The sequence below is a fragment of the Prinia subflava genome, chromosome 9 (assembly GCF_021018805.1).
Source record: "Prinia subflava isolate CZ2003 ecotype Zambia chromosome 9, Cam_Psub_1.2, whole genome shotgun sequence".
Taxonomy (NCBI): domain Eukaryota; kingdom Metazoa; phylum Chordata; class Aves; order Passeriformes; family Cisticolidae; genus Prinia; species Prinia subflava.
This window is the reverse complement of record NC_086255.1, coordinates 19,094,160-19,114,406: the sequence shown is the minus strand read 5'-3', so window position 1 is coordinate 19,114,406 and position 20,247 is coordinate 19,094,160. Positions and strand designations below refer to the sequence as shown.

Here is a 20,247-nt window from a genome sequence, read left to right as displayed (position 1 = left end):
GCGTCTCCATGGCAGCGGTCGAGCACATCGCTCAGCGCTGGGGAGCACCGGGCTGATTAATCCCTGCAGCGCAGGCGCTGCCACTCCTGCTGCTGGAGATGGCAGCTGTGGGCGAAGGTGCAGGCAACCTGTGGGGCCCCAGCACAGCCACAGCACCTCCAGAACCTGTCTATCCCCACCCCAGGCACAGCCAGAAAGGCGCAAATCCAGGCCAAAGCTGCAAGAAGCCAACCTCAGGTGGCTCTCCCCCAGCACGATGGAGAAGGGGCCCCACGGCAGTGCTGAGGGCAGCCAACGGGTACATTGCCTGCACCCCAGCCCAAGCTCCCTCTCTTTCCCTCATCCTCACAGGGGCACCTGCCCTGCAGCATCACGGTTCGTGTGGCCTCTGGGGCTGGGTGGATTCACTGCCCACCCTGTGCCATGCAGCAGCATCCCCCGCAGGGGTACTTACATGGCCCATTGCAGCTTCTCATTCTTGATGGAGCCATACAGCGCCTGCAGAGAGAAGAGTGGGGAGTCAGCAGGAGAGCGGTGCCGGGCTGGGGGTGTGCTCCGTGGAACACAGGAGGCACGCCGGGCTGGCTCAGGGACACTGGAAGTTAAAGTAATCCCAAGTCAGTTTGTTCTGGTTCAGCCCTGTTCTGGCTAGGCTAGACAGTTGACCTCGATTTAAGGTTACAGACACCTCGTCCTGGGGACCGCAGAATCTGCAAAGCCCCCCACACCCCAAAGAAATGCTGGGGATGGCCCTGGCATTTTGCCCCCTCCTACCCTTTGTCTCTATCTGCCTGTGACAGTGCCACAGTGTTAGCAGCATAATGGTGAGGCACTTGTCATTTCCAAGTGCTTGGGAGAAGTGTTTCTCCCTATTCCAAGGTGTTACAGGCTGGTAAAAATGACAGCCTGCAGGAGGCCTTAGCCCAAGGAGAGCAAGCTTTTGGGACAGACTTCATTGGTGCATACCTTCAATCTCCTCAGTGGAACCTCAGCCTGCTCCAGGGCCTCCAGAAGCCCCATTCCACAAGAGACCACAGCCAACAACTTCACCGCAGTCAGCCACCCACCCTGGGCTGGCAGAGATCAGCTCATGGCAGCAGCCAGCACTCCATTGCTCCCACAGGAACACACTTCGTGAGAGACTCAGCACCGTGCTGGCCCTGCACTGGTAGAGATCCTGGCATGCTGTCCTTCATAAGGCCCTCAGAGGACCTTGTCCTCTTGGCTGGTCAAGGCAGCTGCTTGGAGTGGCTGTGGCCTGTCTCTACCCCCTCCCCAGCACTCCCAAACACTTTTCCCTCCTTGGAGATCCAAACACCATCCATCTGAGCAAGACAGGGTCTGCTGCCTGTATTTCTGCACAGGAACAAGCTATGCCTGCCTGCAGCAGGATACTCGAGGGCCCCACTCCCAAGTGTTTGTCCGGTTTGAGCTGGGTGCAAGCCAGCAGTGCTCAGCACAGCTCTGCAGTCAGGGAGGCTCCAGAAAGGGTTTCAATACAGTGCACACAGAGGGCTTCAGAGCAAGATCTGGAAGGCATCATCCTTGGAGGAAAATAATCAAGTCCTGCACAGGCTGCTCATGCAGCTGTCAACATCTATCACTGGTCCAGAGACTGCTGCTGAGAAATCTTGCTGGTGGCTGAGAAAGTACAGCTGGAGGCGTGCAGGGGCCCGGGAATGCTGGCCAGCAGACAGGCCCCAGCGGTGTCTGGGGAAGGGACATCCATCACTCCCAAGAGGGACAGCACCCGGACGGAGCGGGAACCCAGCTCCTTCCACACTTTCCTGTTGGGGAAATGCTGGCATAGCACCAGCTTGTTTCTCAGGGGAGGGAAGGATCGTCTCAATCTAGCAGGCAGGAAGTAGGGTTCAGTTCTCTCCTGGGAAGACAGGAGACCTGTAAAGCGGTAATGGCCTCAGAGCCTGAGAGAAGATTTGATCCCAGAACCATTCATGTGGTCCCAGTGCCAGAGGGGCAGGATGCTAACTTGTGAGCAGGAGGTACCCACCAGTGGGCTGGCAGCAAGGCAGCCAGAGGAGCAAAGAGACTTAGAGAAGAATCTGGGAGGAAAAAAACAATCCAAAGCCCTGCAGAACATAATCTGGGAGCAGAACAGGGGGATAAGCAGGATCTCAGAGCAATGTGGATGATAAGGAGTTTCTATAGGAAACAGAAGGGAAGGGATCTTACTCACTGCCAGGGATGCAACTGAAAAATGCTGAGAACTAACAGACACGAAAAGGAGACTTAAAAATGGAACAGAGTAGGGGGCACTGGAAATGGCAGAAAAGCACCTCAGGGAGGGCGGGCAGAATGGCACATGGCTTGGCTTCCATCTGGCTCATTGGTGATACACAGAAGTGTCATCTCCCTGCCCTAAGGAAGGGAGATGTGAGCCAGCTGAGCAGAGATTTTGGATGGCTGGGGAGGACCCTAGCCACGTGCAGGGCTTGTGGGAGGATTGCTGCTAAATGGTGAGTGAATGAGCCAATAGAAGAAGATGTTCGAGGAGTGATTTGGGATGGCACAGGGCCTGCAGTACAAAAACCTGGGCTCTGGGACTCTCGGTGAATACTTCAAAGACTGAACTGCCTTATGGCTTCGAAAGACTCCAGCTGCCCTGCTACAGGCCCCAACAGCATCCCACCAAGCCCATTTCCAGCAGGGGCTGCCAAGTACCCCACCTCAGAGACAGGAAGGAGGGGCTGCTCAACACTCCTGTGTAAGGGGACAATGAGAGGCAAACAGGAAAACTACGGGACTGAGAGGGCAACACAAAGCTTTACATCTACACTTAAAACCTGCCAAAATTCTGCTTGGCTAAACACCAGCCCCAACCAAGACCAATCTCAGGTACAAAGCTGGTGGACTCAGCCCAAGTCCTAGCTGAGGAGATGCATTCCAGCCACAAAGCCCATCCTGCTGTTCTAGTCCTGTAGCAGAGCCACTGCCTGTCAGTCCACAGAATTCTGGGCTCTTTGGTGCACAGATCGTTTCTGCTGGGCAAGTGCAGGTGACGCAGGTTCCTGAAGCCTAACTCACAACCACGTCAGCAGAGACCAGACACCAGACTCATCTCTCAGCCAGTCCCTCTCTCCAGACTCTTTGCTCCATGGATTCATTTCCCCTGGGCTGAAAGTACAGCAACTCTTTGGCATCTCTGAGCTTGCAAGTACTACTCAAGAGAAAGCTGGGCACTGGCCACCTGCCACTACGGATGACGACCCCAAGCGTGGTTGGGTTTTTTTGCCATCGCTGGGTTATGAGCTCACTGTTGCAGCATGCCAGGCCAATCAGCCAGCTCGGCCCTAGACATGCGCAACGCTAAAGAGACCTAGGAATGTACTGTCCCAGTGGGAATTCTAACTGAATCAACATCTTTCTTTGGTGTTTTCCCTCCCAAAAGTAGGCTGAGAGGCTGTCCGTGAGTCCTGCTCTGCCAAACGTCTCAAGGACAGTTGAGGGGCTGCACTGGCAAGAGGCAGGCAGCTCTGGTGTTCCAGCCCAGCCACAGGGCCAGTCCTGCTGGGGACAGCCTATATAAGCAGGGTAGGGACAAGACACTCGGCTTCAGCTCCTCAGATCAGACCAGAGGCAGTGATGGTCTGTGGAGCTGAGTAACAAGCTGGCCTGAACACAGCTTTGCCACGGGACTGTACTGAGGGCTTGAGCCCAGCACTCAAGTAACAGGTGAAGGTTGAGGCAGGAATTTCTGCATCTGGATGAGGGTTTTAACCCTTTCTAGAGTGCCTCTTTTATGCATCATTACTCTTATGGACACATCCCCTTTTCAGTCTGCTAGCTCCTCAGCTAAACACAGTGCTCAGCTCTCCAAGCAGCAAGATGCCCTGTGCATATCAAGGCTCCCCTTCCTCTTGTCATCTCTGTGACCGGCCATGGATTCACGACATTCAAGACAGACTTCACAGCCACCAAGCACCCTCCCTGCAGTCATTCTACCTCTCTCTGTGACTGACAGCATTTAAATATGAAAGCTCAATTGCTGTCTGTCCCCAACTTTTCCTTAGCGAAGTATCTTTGCTACACCCAGCCACAAAGCTCTGTGAGGGCCCCCAGGCACGCAGATGCCCCAGCTGCACAGATCCAAACAACAGGGTCATATCAGGGCTGTACGTCAGATGTAACTGTACCTATGTCAGGTCCCCAATTCACTTTGGCAGCCCACACCCGTCCCTGCATCTCCTGCACCTCCACAGCATACACAACCCATGCTCAAGAACAACTCATCACCTGGCACATACCAGACCTGCTGCATACACCACTGTGTCCCTCCCACCCCGCCCCCCTCTGCTGCAGAGGGGCTCCTGTGTGCACACAGAGCAGACTGACTTGGGGACAGACTTTTTTCCCAGTAGAACGGGCTGCCACGGGGTCAATGTCCTGTGCATCACCTTTCACCCTGCTGCAGTCATGGGTGGCAGCAGGTGACAGCTACCCATCCTGGCCCCACACTTTTAACTCAGTAACACTGTTAGCTGCATCAAACTCTTTCAAAATATTTAAAACACTTCTTGCCCAGGCAACTGTCACCCCCAGGACAGCAGACCCTTCCCAGAGCAGCTCCAGAGCGCGGGAAGCAGCGGCCGAGCATCTCCCAACTGCATGTTTCCATCCGAGTGCGTCACAACTTAATGCTGCCCCCAGTCCGTACTGCGCTATGACAGCACCGCGGCTTGGCACGGCCCCGACGGCCCCGCCGGGCTGGTTCTGGCCACAGGGGCAGCCCAAGCAGGTCTGGGGTAACCCCGACTGCTCTGCCCCAGCCTGTCTGCGAGGAGGGGCCGGTGTGGGCTCTTTTCCCGCTACTACACCGGAGGCAGGCACCCGACCGAGGCACGACGCGCCCAGAGACAGCCTGTTCGCTTCTCCCCACCTCGGACCGATGCGCACCAGCCTAACACCTCCAAAACGGATCCCGGCTCACAGCGAACAAGCTCCAGGCAGTAAAAAGCCCTTTTTTGTCCTGGCAGCCACTCCTTCCTCTCAAACTCTGCTCGGCTGGGAGCCGGGGCTGCGGCGCTACCCCTCCGCGTTGCCTTGCGGCTCTCCCCGACACTCAGGTGGGTCCCGGTCTGCCCTGGCTGGGCTGGCCAGGGCACGGCGCAGTGCAAGCCCTGGCAGAGAGCCCGCAGAGCCTGTCACTTACGCTAAGCCGTAGGGCAAGTCCCAGCGGTACGGCTCTGTCCTGGATTCCTCTCGCAGCGATGTTTTCGAGCAAGCACTGCTGCCAGACCACGGTAAGCGGCGCAATGTCACCCAGGTCTTGTCGCGCTCCCGCCACCCCCGTGATCGGGGTGGGATGGCGGGGGGGGATATTCAGGGTTGGAGACGAGGACCCTCGGGCGGAGGGGGCACGGCGGAGACCCGGCTCCGCAGAAAGCAGGCAGCAGAGAGGGATTGGGCTGCCTGCTCGCTACATCCGTACCGGGGCTGAGGCTCTTGCAGCGGGTGGGACGGCGACTGTCCGGGCAGAATCACCCGCCCATGTCCCCGCTGGGGCGCAGGGCGCTGCGCATCCCCCAGCGGCGCCCCCCGCTTCCCCGACCCGCCGCTTACCGGCTTCTTCTTGCGGCGGCTCTGGATGCGGCTGACCACCAGGTCGGTGTAGAGCACCGGCTTGAGGGTGCGGGAGCGCTGGGGCCAGCCGTAGCAGAAGGTCTCCACGCCGCGGTAGTTGCGCCCGTAGCGCACCGAGCACATGGAGCGGGACCGCATGCGCCCCGCGCTGCTGTTGATGCTGTTAACGCCGATCATGCTGCCGGTGGCGGCGAGGGGCCGGCGGGGCGCCCGGCGAGGAGCCCGGCGGCCCTGCCCTGCCTGGCCCTGCCCTGCCCGCCGCGGCCGCTGTGCCGCCGCCGCCGCCTGTTGAAGCGGGGCCGGGCCGGGCCGGGCTCGGCGGCGGCTCCCGACAGAGGCGGGGCTGCCCCGCCCCGCCCGCCGCAGCCAATGGCGACCCGCGGCGCCGGCCGCGCCGAGGGGCCGGCGGTGGGCATCCCACCTGCGGGGACAGCGTCCCTGACGCTGATGCCACACGAGTGGCCGGAGCTGCCTCCGGTGCACCAGCTGGCCGTCCCTGCCTTCTCTCCGCGGAGAGCGGGAGCAGGTGGCCGTGCTCTCCTGGGGGGCCCGCAGTGGTGACATCTCCCGAGTTCCAGGGGCCAGGTGGCACCTCCACTCCGTTCCAGCTAGGGAGGCTTCAGAGCTGCTGCTGCAGCCCGGCCCACACCAGGGACCTACAAAGCCGGTAGGAGATGGGCCCAGTGGAGATGTGCTCAGACTTTCCATCTTCAATACCCACCCCACCCTTAAGCCTCTTGCCTGTCCCTCTCAGGTCAGGACGGAAACATCAGTAGCCAAAGTCACCCAGCTGGTTATGGGCAGGACAGAGATGCTTCAGGCAGTTGCTCCTGTGAAGAAGCAAACAGCTGGGCATCCTTGCAGAAAGCACGAGGATCGATGTGTAATTTAGTTAGACTTCACTGAGCAGGAGATGCAGCCAGTGGAGAGGGGGAAATTTTCCACTCTATCCTAACTGTTTGGCATAGTGATCATTTGGCACAACTTGTGAGGGAGGGGGCATGGATGTCTGGCACATCAGATGTATTGGGCTACCTTTGAGGCCCAGGGGAGCCACAGGAGACAGGGGCAGGGCAGCCTATCGCTCCCAGGGGAAAGAGGCAAAAAAAAAAAAAAAAAAAAAAAAAAAAAAAAAAAAAAAAAAAAAAAAAAAAAAAAAGCCTGAGGGATTAGACTGAGCAATCGTTCCTGTGATTATAGCTCAGAGGTGGGAGCCAGGGCTCTCTTCCCACATTGCTAATCACTTACCCAGCACTCTGAGCGTCTGAGCCCTGCTGTTGTGCCTCCAAGCTGGAAGGTGGGGGCCCATCCTACCTTCCTCCCCCGAGGACCCGACTGCATTGTCAGGCTTAATTCATTAACATCTGCGACGTCCTCCAGGCTCCTAGGCTGGAAGGCAGCACAGATTTGGCTCACTCCTGCAATTGCTAAGCAGTGCTGGTGAGAAATGGGGCCCAATTTGGCCCTACTATTGTTTCTGCCAGCCACTGAAGCACAAGGTTAAGCTAAAAAAGTAAGGAAGATGGGGACGAGCTAAGGCTCCACAAAGTGATCAATCATATAAAGGTCAAATCAACATCTGAAATGTAACAGACAATCTGCAACGGTGAGTGAAATCCCAGGGGGCCTGGGCTGCAATCACACTGTCAAGAGAAAAGCAATGTCTCAAGAGCTAACCAAAATATCACCAGCTCCAGGATGTCCTGCTTCCACCTCCTTCCTTGTTGCATGGGCAGCTGCCATCATATGGCCACAGGAGTTCAGGTCTAAGCCTGCAGATGTGGGCACCTTCAGGCACAGCATTATATAGGTTCTTATATCCCTGGCATGGCTCCATGCCTGATCAGGGGGACATCTCAGCTGGAGAGCTGGGCAGCCCTGCCTGCAGAGTATAGTTCTCCAGGGGAACTTTCAGAGACAGAGGAAAGGGTTTCCAGCAGCAGTGCTGTGCAGTAATGAGGCACTGGCAGTGAGGGGGATGTGATGCTCAGCTGTGAAAGCTCTTCTAGTGTTTTCATTGCTTCTGCATAAAACTGGGACTGTTTACATGTATTATCTAGTAGCAGATAAAGTTCTCGTCTGACTCAAGCTGCCACATGCTCTCAGGCATCATGCTGCGTTTATCTTGGGACTCCCTGCAGCCAGAGACGAGGGGAGTGCTCTGGCTCCCTGTGGGTCTGTTCTTGATGATGTCCTCAGATTCACAGGGGATGGTGGCTTTGTGCCCCTGCAGCCACCTAGGTCCTGCCCTACTGCCCCAGTTCCCTGGCAGTGAGTGCTTTGGGTGAGAGCCACCTCCAGCCCTCCAGCTCTGAAGTCCATGGGGTAGCAGCCCGTGCTGTCCACCCAGGCAGGCTTTGAAGAGCCCCCAGGACCTTCCTTCTGTGGTGCTGAAGCTGCCCAAGACCCGGCCTAGAGCTTTGGGAAGCTCCTGTGAAGCCTACCATCCCTTCCCCTCCCCTTACCCTTAGGAAACGCGTGTGCTCCTGGAGCGCTAAAATTAGCCAGCCAGCTGTACGGCACGCTCGCACAGGAGCCTCAGTCCCCAGGCACAGCCTGCCAGCCAGGTCTGCCTCGGAGGAAGCATCCTGCTCTGGCTAACAGGGCTAATGCAGGCTGACACAGACAGGGCAGCAGGAGAGCCTTTCCCCATTTGTCTGTGCCTGAGCCTGTGCAGGGACCACAAAGCATCAAATAGCCAAAAGCCGTGGGCAGAAGGAAAAGAGTGTCTTCTCTAGGTGAGCTGGCTAATGCTGCCCAGGAGAGGTGCAAGCATCCCTTGCCAGTTCTCCCCCCAGCACAAGTCAACAGCACTTTCTCCATCTCACCTGCCCCAGAAACCTACTCACCCCTGCATGGGCAGGGGGTTTCCAAAGTGGAATGGTGCTTCAGGTGAAGAGCTCAGCCTGCCCTGCCTGAGGTTCCTCACGCTGTCTTTCACTCCCCCTCCCCGGCAGGGCTCCTGTACAGAGGCGGCTGAGAAGCAGCGGTGGGAAGCACTGCAGCTGCAGAGGGAACAGGCCATTTTTAGCAGAGCAGCCTCCCAGCTGCTGGGCTGCCGGCAGAGCTGTGCGGGGCTGTGCTGCAGCACTGCAGCCTCCCTCCACTTCCTCACAGCCAGCAAAGGTCTTGGTCCCTGCCCGTAAGAGAAAGCCTGTAGTTCATGGCACTTCCACACTGTCCTATTTCCCTCTGTCTGGGATCTGATGTGGTAACTTCATCTCATACATGTTTAAACTGCTGGTGCTGTGAGGGGCTAAGTTTAATAGGGCAATGCCTCAAGTGTAGGCACCCAACCACAGGGCAGTGAGGGATGCAAAGGGGGCACCAAGAAGTCTGGGGAGCTCAGATACTCCAAGGTGCAGCAGCACTGAAGGGCCAGGGTTCACATTTCATATGTTTTCATCCATTTTGTGTGTTTAAAGCCTTTCCTGGAGCTGGGTTTAAAATTAGAGGAGATTTTTTCCTGAGTAACTCCTTTTACTGGTGAAGTGTGGGCTGAGAGGGAGGACAGCCCTATTGAGAACTGCTGGTAACCCCTTAATGATGGGGTGAGCGACACAGCCAGAAATAGACCCACAAAGGCTGAAAAGGGAGCTCAGCTTTTCATCCTCTGTTGCCTTTTTTCATCAAGCACCTCCCCCACGTTGTGGCTCCAGCACACTGTGGGACCCATCTTCCACATCAGGAGTATTTGCCAACTGTAGCGCTTCACCATCAGCAGCAGTTTCTGCCTGGCAGACCCCATGGGAGCTAAGCCTATTCCCAGGGTCTGAGACAGAGAGACAGCAGCTCAGAAAACCCTCCTGAGAGCAGGTGAAGCAGCTTCCCAAAGAAGCACAGCAGTCCAAGGCCAGAGGTGCTTGCTGAACATTGCTCTCCCTGACCAAGCCCCTCTAGGAACTGGGTCAGGCAGGGAGAAGGCAGGAATCCCCCAGTCACACCAGTGTGGTGAGTTCCCAGCTCCGAGGCTTTAACCTCCAGCCCAATCTCCCCATTGCAATGCCTTGCCCATGTCACCTCTGCCACCAGAGATGTCTCCAGTCCCAGGGCCCGGCCAAAGTTTTGGGCCCCAGTGCTTCAGGGAGTCAGAAAGGGCTGAGTACCACAGGACTGATGCCAGGGAGCCTCTGGCTGCAGCTGGTAAACCAGCCCTAGTAAGCTGCCCCATGTATGCTCCCTTGCTGGCAATACAGGCACAGCAAGAGCAATGAGGGAATCAGAACCCCAGGCAAAGCTCCAGTGTCGTGCTGGGGGAATGGAGCAGCCCATGTTCCCCTCAGCAAGGCAGGAGCACAAGTGCAGGCGCAGGGACCATCACTGTTCTTACATGTAAATGCATTTTGTATTCATAGCATCTCATGTAGCCCTCCAGGTGATCTAGCCCAAAACTCTCACTTCTGCTCCTGCTGCTTGGCCAGTCATGGAGAACAACCAGATTTACCTTGAGTAGCTCCTTGGGGAAGTCAGTGCCTCCATTGAGTCCCTCCAAGTTGCCAATGAAGTCGGAGCAGGACATTCTCTTCCCAATGTTCTGGGGGAGTCACGGGGAAAGAAACATCACAATTACCTTTGGGACAGAGGTCTTTGTTGGCTGGAGCAGGTCCAATAGCCCAGGAACAAACAGCCCACCTCTGCAGAGGGGCGAGGGACCAGCCAGGTCTCTGGAAGGCTGTTTGCAGGTATGGGGAAGCTGCTGGCTTTGCAGAGACTCCAAGAGTTTTAAATAGCCTCCTTTTCCAAAACTGTGTGCTCCCTGTTCCCAATGGCGGCTGGTTTTGGAGTCTCATTCCCACCATCTTTTCCTATTCAGTTTTCTTTTCCATCCTCTTTCCATCTCTATATCTTTCAGCTCAGCAGGTCTCCTGCAAAGGCCTTTGCTCTCCTTCATCAGCCCCTCCTCTAGTTTAGCCTTTCTTGCCTCTCCTCACCAAACACATTAGGGGTGACCAGCTCTTATGGGCCCGGGGTCCCATGCCTCCTGCTCATGTGGCACTGTCCTCACTCTTCCCTGAGCACCTACAGTTCCAGGGTGGTGATGTCAGACAGGGGACAGTGGAGCCATGGCAGTGGTAACTTACATGTCCATGCAGATCTGTGTTTAGCAGCATCAGGGCGCATGTGAGGGTGTGGGCTCCATCTGCAGCACAAGCACAGGAAAGGAATTAGAGCTCCCAGCCCAGCCCTGCAGCTGGTGCTGCAGTGCCTCAGCATCCTTGGAAGGCTATGGGGTCTCTGAGCCTCCAAGACAGCACTGAGCCCCCTGCTCCCACCCTGGACACATGCAGTGCTGACAGCCTGTAGGTAAGCAGGTAGGAGGCCGCTGGTTCCAAACCTGAGCATACAAATTTTCCCTTCCCAGCCTGCTGCCCCTATAGCCAGGCAGTGATGCTGTAGCTAATCCTGCAGAGCTCCTAGCATGGCAAGGTAGGACTGACACAGCTTCTGCCAGCCAGGCAGCCCAAACCTCACCTGTCCCAGAGCCAGCCCAGAGCAGAGCCAGAAGCAGACCCATTCTGTGTGAATGCACACAGAAGAGGTGCAAAGACACGAAATAGTACGAAGTGGGTGCCTGTGCTCCCAAAGTTCTAGGCAAACATTTCCTCACTTAGATGTTCCCTGAGCTGAGGGTCTGAGAGCTGGGGTCTATTTGGTGAGGAATGTGCTAAGTGTGTCTCTTGTGCTAATCTACTCAAGGTCAAAATTAAGGATGGGTTGAGCCCTAATTATGCATCATCCAACCAGACCAGGCTTTAAAAAAAAAAAAATAATCTAAAGAATCTGTCATTTGAGGGAGATGACATACTGGGGCTATCTTCTAAGGCATCAGTATAGGCTCTCTGCCTGCTCTGTGGTTTCAGTTTGAGCACATTCACCGAGCTGACAAACACAAGTCTCCTGAAACACACACATGCACAATTTTTTACCTTCTGAAGAGATTGCATTGGGATTACACTCGTAGTAGCGCTGGGAAAAATGAGCCAGCACTCGCTCTCGCTCTTGCGTCTCTCCCATCAAGGCCAGCTCTTTTAGAAAGGACCTGAAAAAGCAGCAGCAGCAGCACTGGTCACACATGAAGCCCACCTCAGTTTCTGCAACTCACCCTGTGAGGGAATGAAGCTGTGTTTCTGGTTTTGAGACCTCCCTGTGTGCTTGATGAAGCCCTGCTTTGCACATCCCTCCAAACCCACTGCAGGACTTTCCTCCAAGCCCACAGCACATTACAGAGACCTAACACCAATCCCAGGAGCTACACTGGGAAAGGAGGTAGGTATAACAACAGAAGGATATGAGTTATAGACCTGGAAGGACAGGCTTGGGTGAACCTGACTGTCATTCAACTGCACTGACCACTGAGTTAAGACCAGGAATGTTTTTTCTTGGTTGCATGGCTGAGAGACCATCTTGGAAATGACCCTCTCCTATTTAAGAGGTAAGAGGATCTCCAGGTGGCAGCCATGGGGTCTGCTTGCAGAGGGCACGGTCTGTTGGGATCCCACTCTGATGGCCACCACACACACATGTACACATCCTCAGTTCTGACCTGAGAGCCTGATCCAGACTCATCCCTGTGAACACGAAGAACTTCAGATATTCCCCTGCCACCATCCTGCTGAACTCGTTGCTGAAATAGAAAAGGGGGAGAGTGAGAATGGGATCGACCAGGCTGTGGGGACAGCCAAAGGTACACAGGGATTGGGTGGATTCCAGAGGCTAGGAGCTCCCCAGGGTTGCAAGAAGTGTGCCAAGTACAGAGACACCCCACACTCCCATGAAACTCAGAGAAGTCATCCACAAATTCACTGGAAATACTGGGCATGTAAGAGAAAATGGAGAAGCTATAGAGGGAAGGGCCCACAAGAGGTCAGCTAGCCACCCCCCTGCCCTAACACCTTATTGAAGCATCCAAGATGCAGCCATGGTAGGAAGGTACGAAATTCTGGATGTCTCCTAGGTTTTAAGACCTTTAGAGGGAACACCTGGTGCAAGTATACCAGTCGCAAGGAGTGGGTTTTGAGATCCTGCCAGCCTGGTGCCCCACAAGGGCAGCAGCTGCAGGTGCACTGCGGGTGCAAGTGAGCTCCTTGCAGAATGGAACATTCCTTCCCAATACCCACACGTACTTCTTCCCCAAGTGGCGAGCCACATCTGCTTTTTTAAAGCCATCCAGGTTGTAGAGCCTCTTGGCCAGACGTTTGGCAGCCTCCAGGTCAGCCTTGTGTCCATTGGAAAGGGTGTCGGTGCTGCCCAGGGCCAGCTGCTCCACACTGTCCATCTCCGACTCTGAGTCTGAAACCAGCTGGCTCTGGGGGCGGTCGCTGCAATAAGAAGGGACACTCTGTGTTAGCCTGCCTACAGATCCCCTCCCTGCTCAGCTTCTTGGGAAAGGCACGTTCCTCACCCTGCTTTGGAGACTAGCTACTCACTGCTGGGACCCAGGATGAACTGCACTGGTCAGAGACACTCTGAGGTCAGCTAAGGGAAGGTGTAGGAATGCAGGTTTGGCAGATGGGACAGCACCAGTGACTGACTGGACCAAGGCATTCAAACCAACATTCATACTGGATGTGGAAGGAAAGGACAACTACTCCAAAGTCCCCCACTTTGAACCTGTGAAACTGTATGTGTGGGCTTAGGCTCTGCCAAGCTCAGCTGTAGCAGAGACTTGGTGCAGAAACATGTGCACATCACATGCTGTCCTACAGCTCTGTACTCATTTTTTAATCCAGACAAACTCCTCATGCTGCTCTCAAGTGCAGTTTCTACCCAAGACAAGACAACTCTAATTCCTTTGTTCACCTTTGCCCACCCAGTGATTTCAAAGCATTACACAGAAGGCAAAGCCAAGACAGAGAACTGTGAGGACAAATGAAAACCCTCCCAGCTCACAGTGGAGTGCAATCTTCTCCGGCTGCCCATCAGCTCTCAGCCCACCACGCCTTAAATGGCCATGTTAGGAGACACTCTTGGCTTGGCCCCCGAAGCAATCTGACTCAGCTGTGCACAAGTTATCCCAACCAAAAGCTGGTTGAATCTAATCAACAACAAATGTTAAGCAACTCTGACCTCGCCCAAATTTTCTGGCAGCCCTTACAACGTTCCAGTCCGATTTATTTTTAAAAGTCTCTAATTGAGTTTTAAGAGGCCTGCTCTCCTGAGCCAATTACCCAGGCCAATCTCCTTGAGGCTCTGCTTTTTTCAAGAAGGACGAGCCTCCTGCTCAGCACTGCCTGTCCCAGGGGAGCCCTGCACAACACTGACACGCTGCCTCATGCCTCGGGGGGCTCTCAGGTGCCATCCTCTCCATCTTCCTGTCAGCCTCAGCCAGCATGCAGCAGGAGAAGCTGCTCAGCACTCAGACCTGTGGGTCAGACATTTCCCTGGTGAAAGCAGCTCCAACACTCTGCAAGTCCTTGGAGAGATGTGCTTTGCTGGGAGCACTGCTGAACTCAGTGGTGCCAGGAGGTGATTGTGGTAAGACCGAGATGGGTGCCTGAGGCAGATCTGTGCCCACTTGGCTCCAGTCCTCCCCAGGGAGACCATCTATCACTCCAATGCACCCTGGTGGAAGCAGCCACAAGAGTGGTCAGAAGATCACCATGAGCTCACCAGGTCTGGCTCCACCAGCTCTGGGGAGCTGGGCAGGCAGCTTCCAGCATCGCTGTCTGCATCATGAGCACACCCCATCCTGTGGGCAAATCTCCCACCTGCCTAAAAGCTCTTCTCCTCCCAAAACAGCCACATCCAAAGGTGCCGCTGGCATGGGCCCTGGTGCCTGGCTGTGCCTTCACTGTCTGGCAGGGTCAAAGCTGCTCTGAGGGGTGCCAGACAGCAGAACAGGCTGGGTGCTGCTGTGCCAGTGCTGGGCACACACCTGGGCCCCACTTCAGCTCCTGGTGTGGCTGCAGTAACTGTGACCTCAACCAAGGACAGAGGTCACATGCTCTTTGATTCCCAGAGGCAGAGGAGATTAATCCATCCCAGCAGCTGGCACCTGCTAGCCATGGGTTATGGTGACTACTTTTTTTTCGCTAAAATCCTTACCTGTTATCACAAGAGCACAGGCACTGTCCCCTTTGCAGTCCAGCAGTTCCAAGGGTGCTTTTCCAGCCACAGGCTGAGCTACAAAATGCAAAGCCACCCCTCCAACACTCCCCATGCTCTAACTGCATCTCCAGAGCAAGTGGCTGCTCAGTTACCTTCTCAAAATCTTTTAATTCTTCTCTGCACTCATCAGAATGAGTCCTGATATCCTTCTGGACCTCATCTATCCTGCCTTACAGGTTGTCCTCCTTCACATGGCCAGTTCCTGGAGTGTCCAGGGACAAACCCAGAGCTCTGAATCTCCCCCCATGACCTCTCTTCCTAATCTATGGTCCTCAGCTTTCCTATCTAGTGCTGAGCATCCAGGCATGGGGCCACTTACAAAATCTCACTTGTCCTTCAATACCTGTTTCTCCCTGCAGGGTCCCAAACTGTGACTACAATTCCTGCCTTGCTTCTTGCAATGGGCATGCAGGGATCTCAAACCTTGAGTCTCAAAGTAGCTCTACCAGTGGAATCTGCTGCTCCCTCCCTCACCAAGTCCCAGTATTGATTTGGTGTTTTACAGCAAAGCATAACTTTGCTCTCAGGATGAGGCACTATTCAACCATGCCATGAAATGTTTTTTTTTCTAGCACTCAAGGCACTCTCATACAGGTAAATATGTACAGTCAGCCTCTGTAGGCTCAGTACGCCCCTTTTGTGGTACCTATCTGCTACCACTCAAAGTCCCAATTGGCTTGGAGAATATGCAGCTCAAAGACAGAAAAACAAGAGCCCAATTCTCAAGTAAATGGAGAGCAGAGCAAGAGACGTGTCCATGTCTGAGGTAATTGAGGTTATGCTAATTTTCTCACCAATGAGCTAATTGCAGGTCTCAGGGTGAGGGTTTTTTGGAGAATTTAGTAAAGTGACATTTTAGTTTGGCTTGAAGAAACACTGAGACAGTATTTTTTACATTAAATACACACTTAAGGAATAAAGATCAAATTTGATATTGTGCAAGTATCCTCGGTGTGCATGAAATAAGGCATTCCTGAGCAGACACAATGCCAGCTCATCCCTCTCCGTGCTGCCACCACTCACATTATTGGGAGCACAGGGCCCCCTGTCACCTCAGAGGTGTTTGCTGGAGCCCTTTGTGCAGCAGTGAGGCACATCTGGGGCTCTCTGCAAGGAGGGCATGTGATCCAGCACAGGGCTCAGGGCTCACCCTGGGACAGAGGCTCTCACTGACCACTTCCCACCCCAGCTCAGCAGAAGGATTTGTTGTACTCCTTGCCCTGGAAAGCTGCTGCAGAATCACAGTCCTCCTGCTCAGGGCCACCATACCAAACACACTGCTTCTTCCAGGTCAGATGGTTCTCCAGGGCTCAAATTTTCCTTCTCAGGGCCAAACACTCCTTTCCTGGAGTTGGATCATCATCTCATCCCAATATTCCTCCTCTAGCTGACTGCCTGGAGCCCAGAAGCAGGGACCCCAGCACCTTCCCTGGCTGCAATGCAGTGTGTCACTGCAGGAGTCCTGACATCCTCTCCACCATCAACCAAGCTTACTTGGCACTATGTTCACTCGGTTTTGCAGCAACCAGGACCAAATCTTCTCTCCTGGATGTGGAGCAGCAAGCAGGCACTAGTTTTGCAAAGCCAGGCCCAAGGGGCTGACCTCCACCTCCCAGATGCCAGCAGAGACGTCTCTGCATGGTGGGACCCTTCCTGCAGCAACAACCTGTTCCCAAGGAGCTGAGGTGTGCTCAGTTGAGCTCCTGCACTGTCCAGGTGTGTCCTAACACAGTTCCAGGCAAGACACATGCTGCAGGAAAATCCAGACCTTTAAACACAATTCAAGTACCTCTGCTCCCCACATGAGGCTGGTTTCATCCTACACCATGAAGAGACATGGCAAGGAGCCTGGTGCAAATCCACAGGGGACAGCGCCATGAGGCAAAGTAGCACTCTCTCCTCAATTCTGGAAGGCCCACATGTATAGCTAGATGCTCATTGCCTCTGCCAAGCAAACCAAGCCTGCCTAATGTTGCTGCTAAGAATGTACCAGACCGGATCTTTGGCTGAGCTAAATGAACGCAGCTCCCTCCATCGGTCTCAGTGGAGCGACTTTGATTTATGACAGCAAAAATCTGGGCCAGTTCATTCCTCACAGAACTGAAGCTAGGGCTGGGAGGACACTTGAAGGTCAGCTAGACCAGCCTCCAACCACAGGCACGGCTGGTTGTGCTTTCTGGCAGCTCTGGAGTCCAACAATCACCCAGCCACAGCAGCACCCATCAGCATTACTGCTGACAGATCCAGATAGGACTGAATTTTGGGCAGCTGTGCCCCTCCTCAGTCTTGTTTCTCTGCAGACTTCCAGAACCTCTCCTGCAACAACAGCATTCTCTGGAGATTTCTATTTGTCCTCCATCACCCCATCCTACCAGCTCTTCTTGTGAGGGACACAATTGCTGCTGCAGAGGACAGGGACTGACTCAACAATCCCACCAAACAATTTCTGGAGCCAGCTGAGAGCCCTAAATATCTAGTTACTCACCTGCTGGATGGAGAGTGGTCATCTCCCTCAGAGACACAGATGCCATAGGGTCAGCACAGGAAAACCTAGGTGTCATGGACCCTTGGGCCAAGACCAGCCTAGGGGCTCTGAGTCAGATCCAAGCGCTGGAATTAATGCCTGACACTAGGGCTGCATCCCACAGGTGTGTGCTGCTGCTCACGCTTTTGCAGGCAGACCTGCCATCCCTGGGATCCACTGTCCTTTATGCTGTGGTGGGCTGATGTGTTCTATGTCCTGGCTCCTGCTGCTCTTCATGGCTTGACGTAGGGGAAAATCCCCCCTAGCCTTGTCCTTTATTTCTTACTGTGCCAATGCTTGTGAGGAGACTTCTTCATCCTGCACCCTAGCCTTAGCTCCCTACAGTGCTATCACCCCAGCCCACCCCGTACCTCCCTTCCCCCATCTTCATCCTTTCCTCGATGTTCACCTTCCTCTGCTCAGCTCTCAGCCTCAACCTCCTGCATCACACCCCAAATCCACCCCACTGGGCCCAAACTGGGCACAGCCCTTCAGGGCATCCTCACCAGTTTGCCCAGTGCTACCTGGGAGCTCAGGCCAGCTGAGAAACCTGCGCTGGCCCTGGGAGGGGAGGGGCACCGGCTCCCTGACCGCTGCAGCAACAAGAGGAACCTTATAAAGACAGGCGGCGGAGCTGCCTGGCAGCGCCGCGCTCCAGCACCCGCCACGGCAGCGCTCAGGCAGGGCCGCAGCTCTCACCGCGGGCGCACCCCCGCCCGGGGCGGCTGCCAGCGCCGCGGGCTGCCCGCTCCTCCCACACTGCCGCAGCTCCAGGGCTCAGCTCTCCCTCTAGCGAGGCTCCAGGCGTGCTGCCCTCGCCGTGGTCTCGGGCCCTTTTCCCCAGCGGTTTGCAGCCCCGCCTTTGGTGTTGCCTCTGCCGCCTACCCCTCTTTCTGTCCCACCGCAGCAAGCCCCGATGAGGGCCCGGCAGAACCTGCCTTGCTCGGGGGGCGAGTCACGTCTCTTCCCTCCGCGAACAAACCTCAGGGACCGGCACGATTGTGCCCGGGGCCAAGGCTGGCTCCAGAAGAGTGGGATTGCAGGGAAGTTGGGCAGCTGGATTTCAGAGGGCTTGCACTCCCAAAGAGATGCAAGTTGCCAATTTACATTCCTACCGGGCTGATGCCCCACAGCCTACCTGTATAGGACTGGGCAAGCCAGGTGACCCTCTGGACACCTGCTTGCACCCAGCAGGTTGGCCAAGTCCTGCAATGTGGTCCTGCAGTTGCAGAAGTCTGGCTGTCTCCACTGAAGTAATCTCTGCAGTCCCCAGGGCTGCCCCAGTTCTTGCCCCACCATTTTGCCAGCACTGCATCTGTCCCTGGCTGGCCTCCCTGGGTCCAAAAGGGTTCTCTAGCCCTGGGAGGCTCTGCAGAGGTCTGTCACAGCCATAGGGACAACCTGCTTTAACTGCAACTCTCTGCCCAGTGAGAGCAAGGGACCTGCACACTTTCACCTCCTGCCCAAATCAGGAGATAACCTGCTAACAGAGCCTGTGCTTGGGATGTCACTGTGGGGTGTCCTGCTGTGGGCAGGGCAGGGAGGGGGTTCAGTCTCCACTCCATCCCTTTCAATCAAGCCTGCTGGAGTAGGTGCAGGCAGCCCCGAGGAGGCCTTTGTAGGTCTGCACTTAGACATACTTCCTACATACAAGGTCAAGATAAAAGCATGGTCTTAACTATTATGTGCTGAGGTACACTAGAGCCTTGGGGTAGGCAACAAGGCTGCATGACCCAAGGTCACTGGCTGTGGGGGATACCCCATCAGCCCAGCAATGAGGGACATCACTGATTGGCCATTCCTGCCACTGAGGGAGGTGGCGAGTCACAGGCTGCAAGGCTGTCTCCAGCCCGGATTCCCGACCCCAACTATTGCAACAGTTAGTAGCAAAGCTTTTGGGGACACAAGGAGGACAGCCACAGGGCAGCACATGCAGACCTAGACCCACTGGTGCTCATCACCAGTCACACCAAAGCCCTGCAGCCTGAGGTCACCTCTGCCAACCCTGAGACTGCCAGACAGTGTTAAGCATAGTCTCCACTACAGAGTTCCCCTGCCAAGGGTCCCCAATCTACCTGTGGTGGTGGCAGTCAGTGTGTACTGCTTGTGACCATGGACAGTGCTGAATGCCGTGCTCTGGCCCTGTTGGCACAGGTGATGATGCACTATAGTGACTGCAGAGGTTCCTTAGCTCCTTTCCTCATCAGTTTCCATCAAATACCCCTTAGTGGGAGAATTACAAGGATAAGCTCTGCTCGATCAGATCAGCCCTGCCAGGCATCAGGACCTGCTGGTTCCAGTTCATAAGAACCTTTGAGCAATCAGCCCAGATACTTCTTCCTCATACTACTTGGAAATCTTCGGCTTCATGCTCAGCTCCACTGAGAGTCTAGAAAGTCGGTAGCACCAGTGATGGGGAAGAGTAAACTTCTTGGACCTCTCCCTTGCCAGAAACCCCTGCCTCCTGAGGACTGATCTTGCAGATGATGGGCTGTCCCAGACCCTGGTGCCACAGCCTTCCCTGCTTCCCAACCTAGTTCCTGCTTCCAGCCCCAATCTCCACTCCTTTTCCCCGCACCAGATGGCAGATTCCAACCACACCTGCCCCTGTCAGCTGCTGCTTGTGGGACTGTGAGGGGAGGCTCACTCCATGCTGGACAGCAGAGAGCTGGACTGCTCCCTGCTGGGGACCTGCAGCAGGGCCCTGCTCCTCCCCTCATTTCTCACTGTCTTTCCTGCAGTCTCTACTTCAGGCCACCACTGGAGCCAGGGCACCTGCTCACCTGCTGCAGGGCAGCATGACAAATCAGAACAGCCCAGGACATGGGCAAGAAACAGGGCCTGAACTGGACAAAAAACGTGCTGTGCAGGGACCTACTGGTAACCAAGGGAATAGTTTCTAAGCAGGGAAAGGTCGTTGCTTGGGACTCTGCATGCATGTGTAACAGAAGGTGAGATTGGCAGTTATGGTGCTATGGGAAGCCCAGGCCTTGGGGTCCCCAGGCCAGGGAGCA

At 55.3% G+C, this 20,247-nt stretch overlaps 1 protein-coding gene across 1 annotated transcript in view; it reads right to left on the bottom strand.

Annotated features, from left to right (window-relative positions):
- The window catches only part of PSD (pleckstrin and Sec7 domain containing), a 37,498-nt gene that overhangs the window by 4,640 nt on the left and 12,611 nt on the right, over window positions 1-20,247 (bottom strand). Inside the window, exons 6-11 of the mRNA XM_063405779.1 lie at window positions 12,726-12,920; window positions 12,146-12,226; window positions 11,529-11,641; window positions 10,683-10,741; window positions 10,046-10,135; window positions 455-498 (exon numbers count right to left, since the gene is read on the bottom strand). Coding sequence (XP_063261849.1) covers window positions 455-498; window positions 10,046-10,135; window positions 10,683-10,741; window positions 11,529-11,641; window positions 12,146-12,226; window positions 12,726-12,920 — 582 coding nt within the window. The remainder of the gene's footprint in view (window positions 1-454; window positions 499-10,045; window positions 10,136-10,682; window positions 10,742-11,528; window positions 11,642-12,145; window positions 12,227-12,725; window positions 12,921-20,247) is intronic.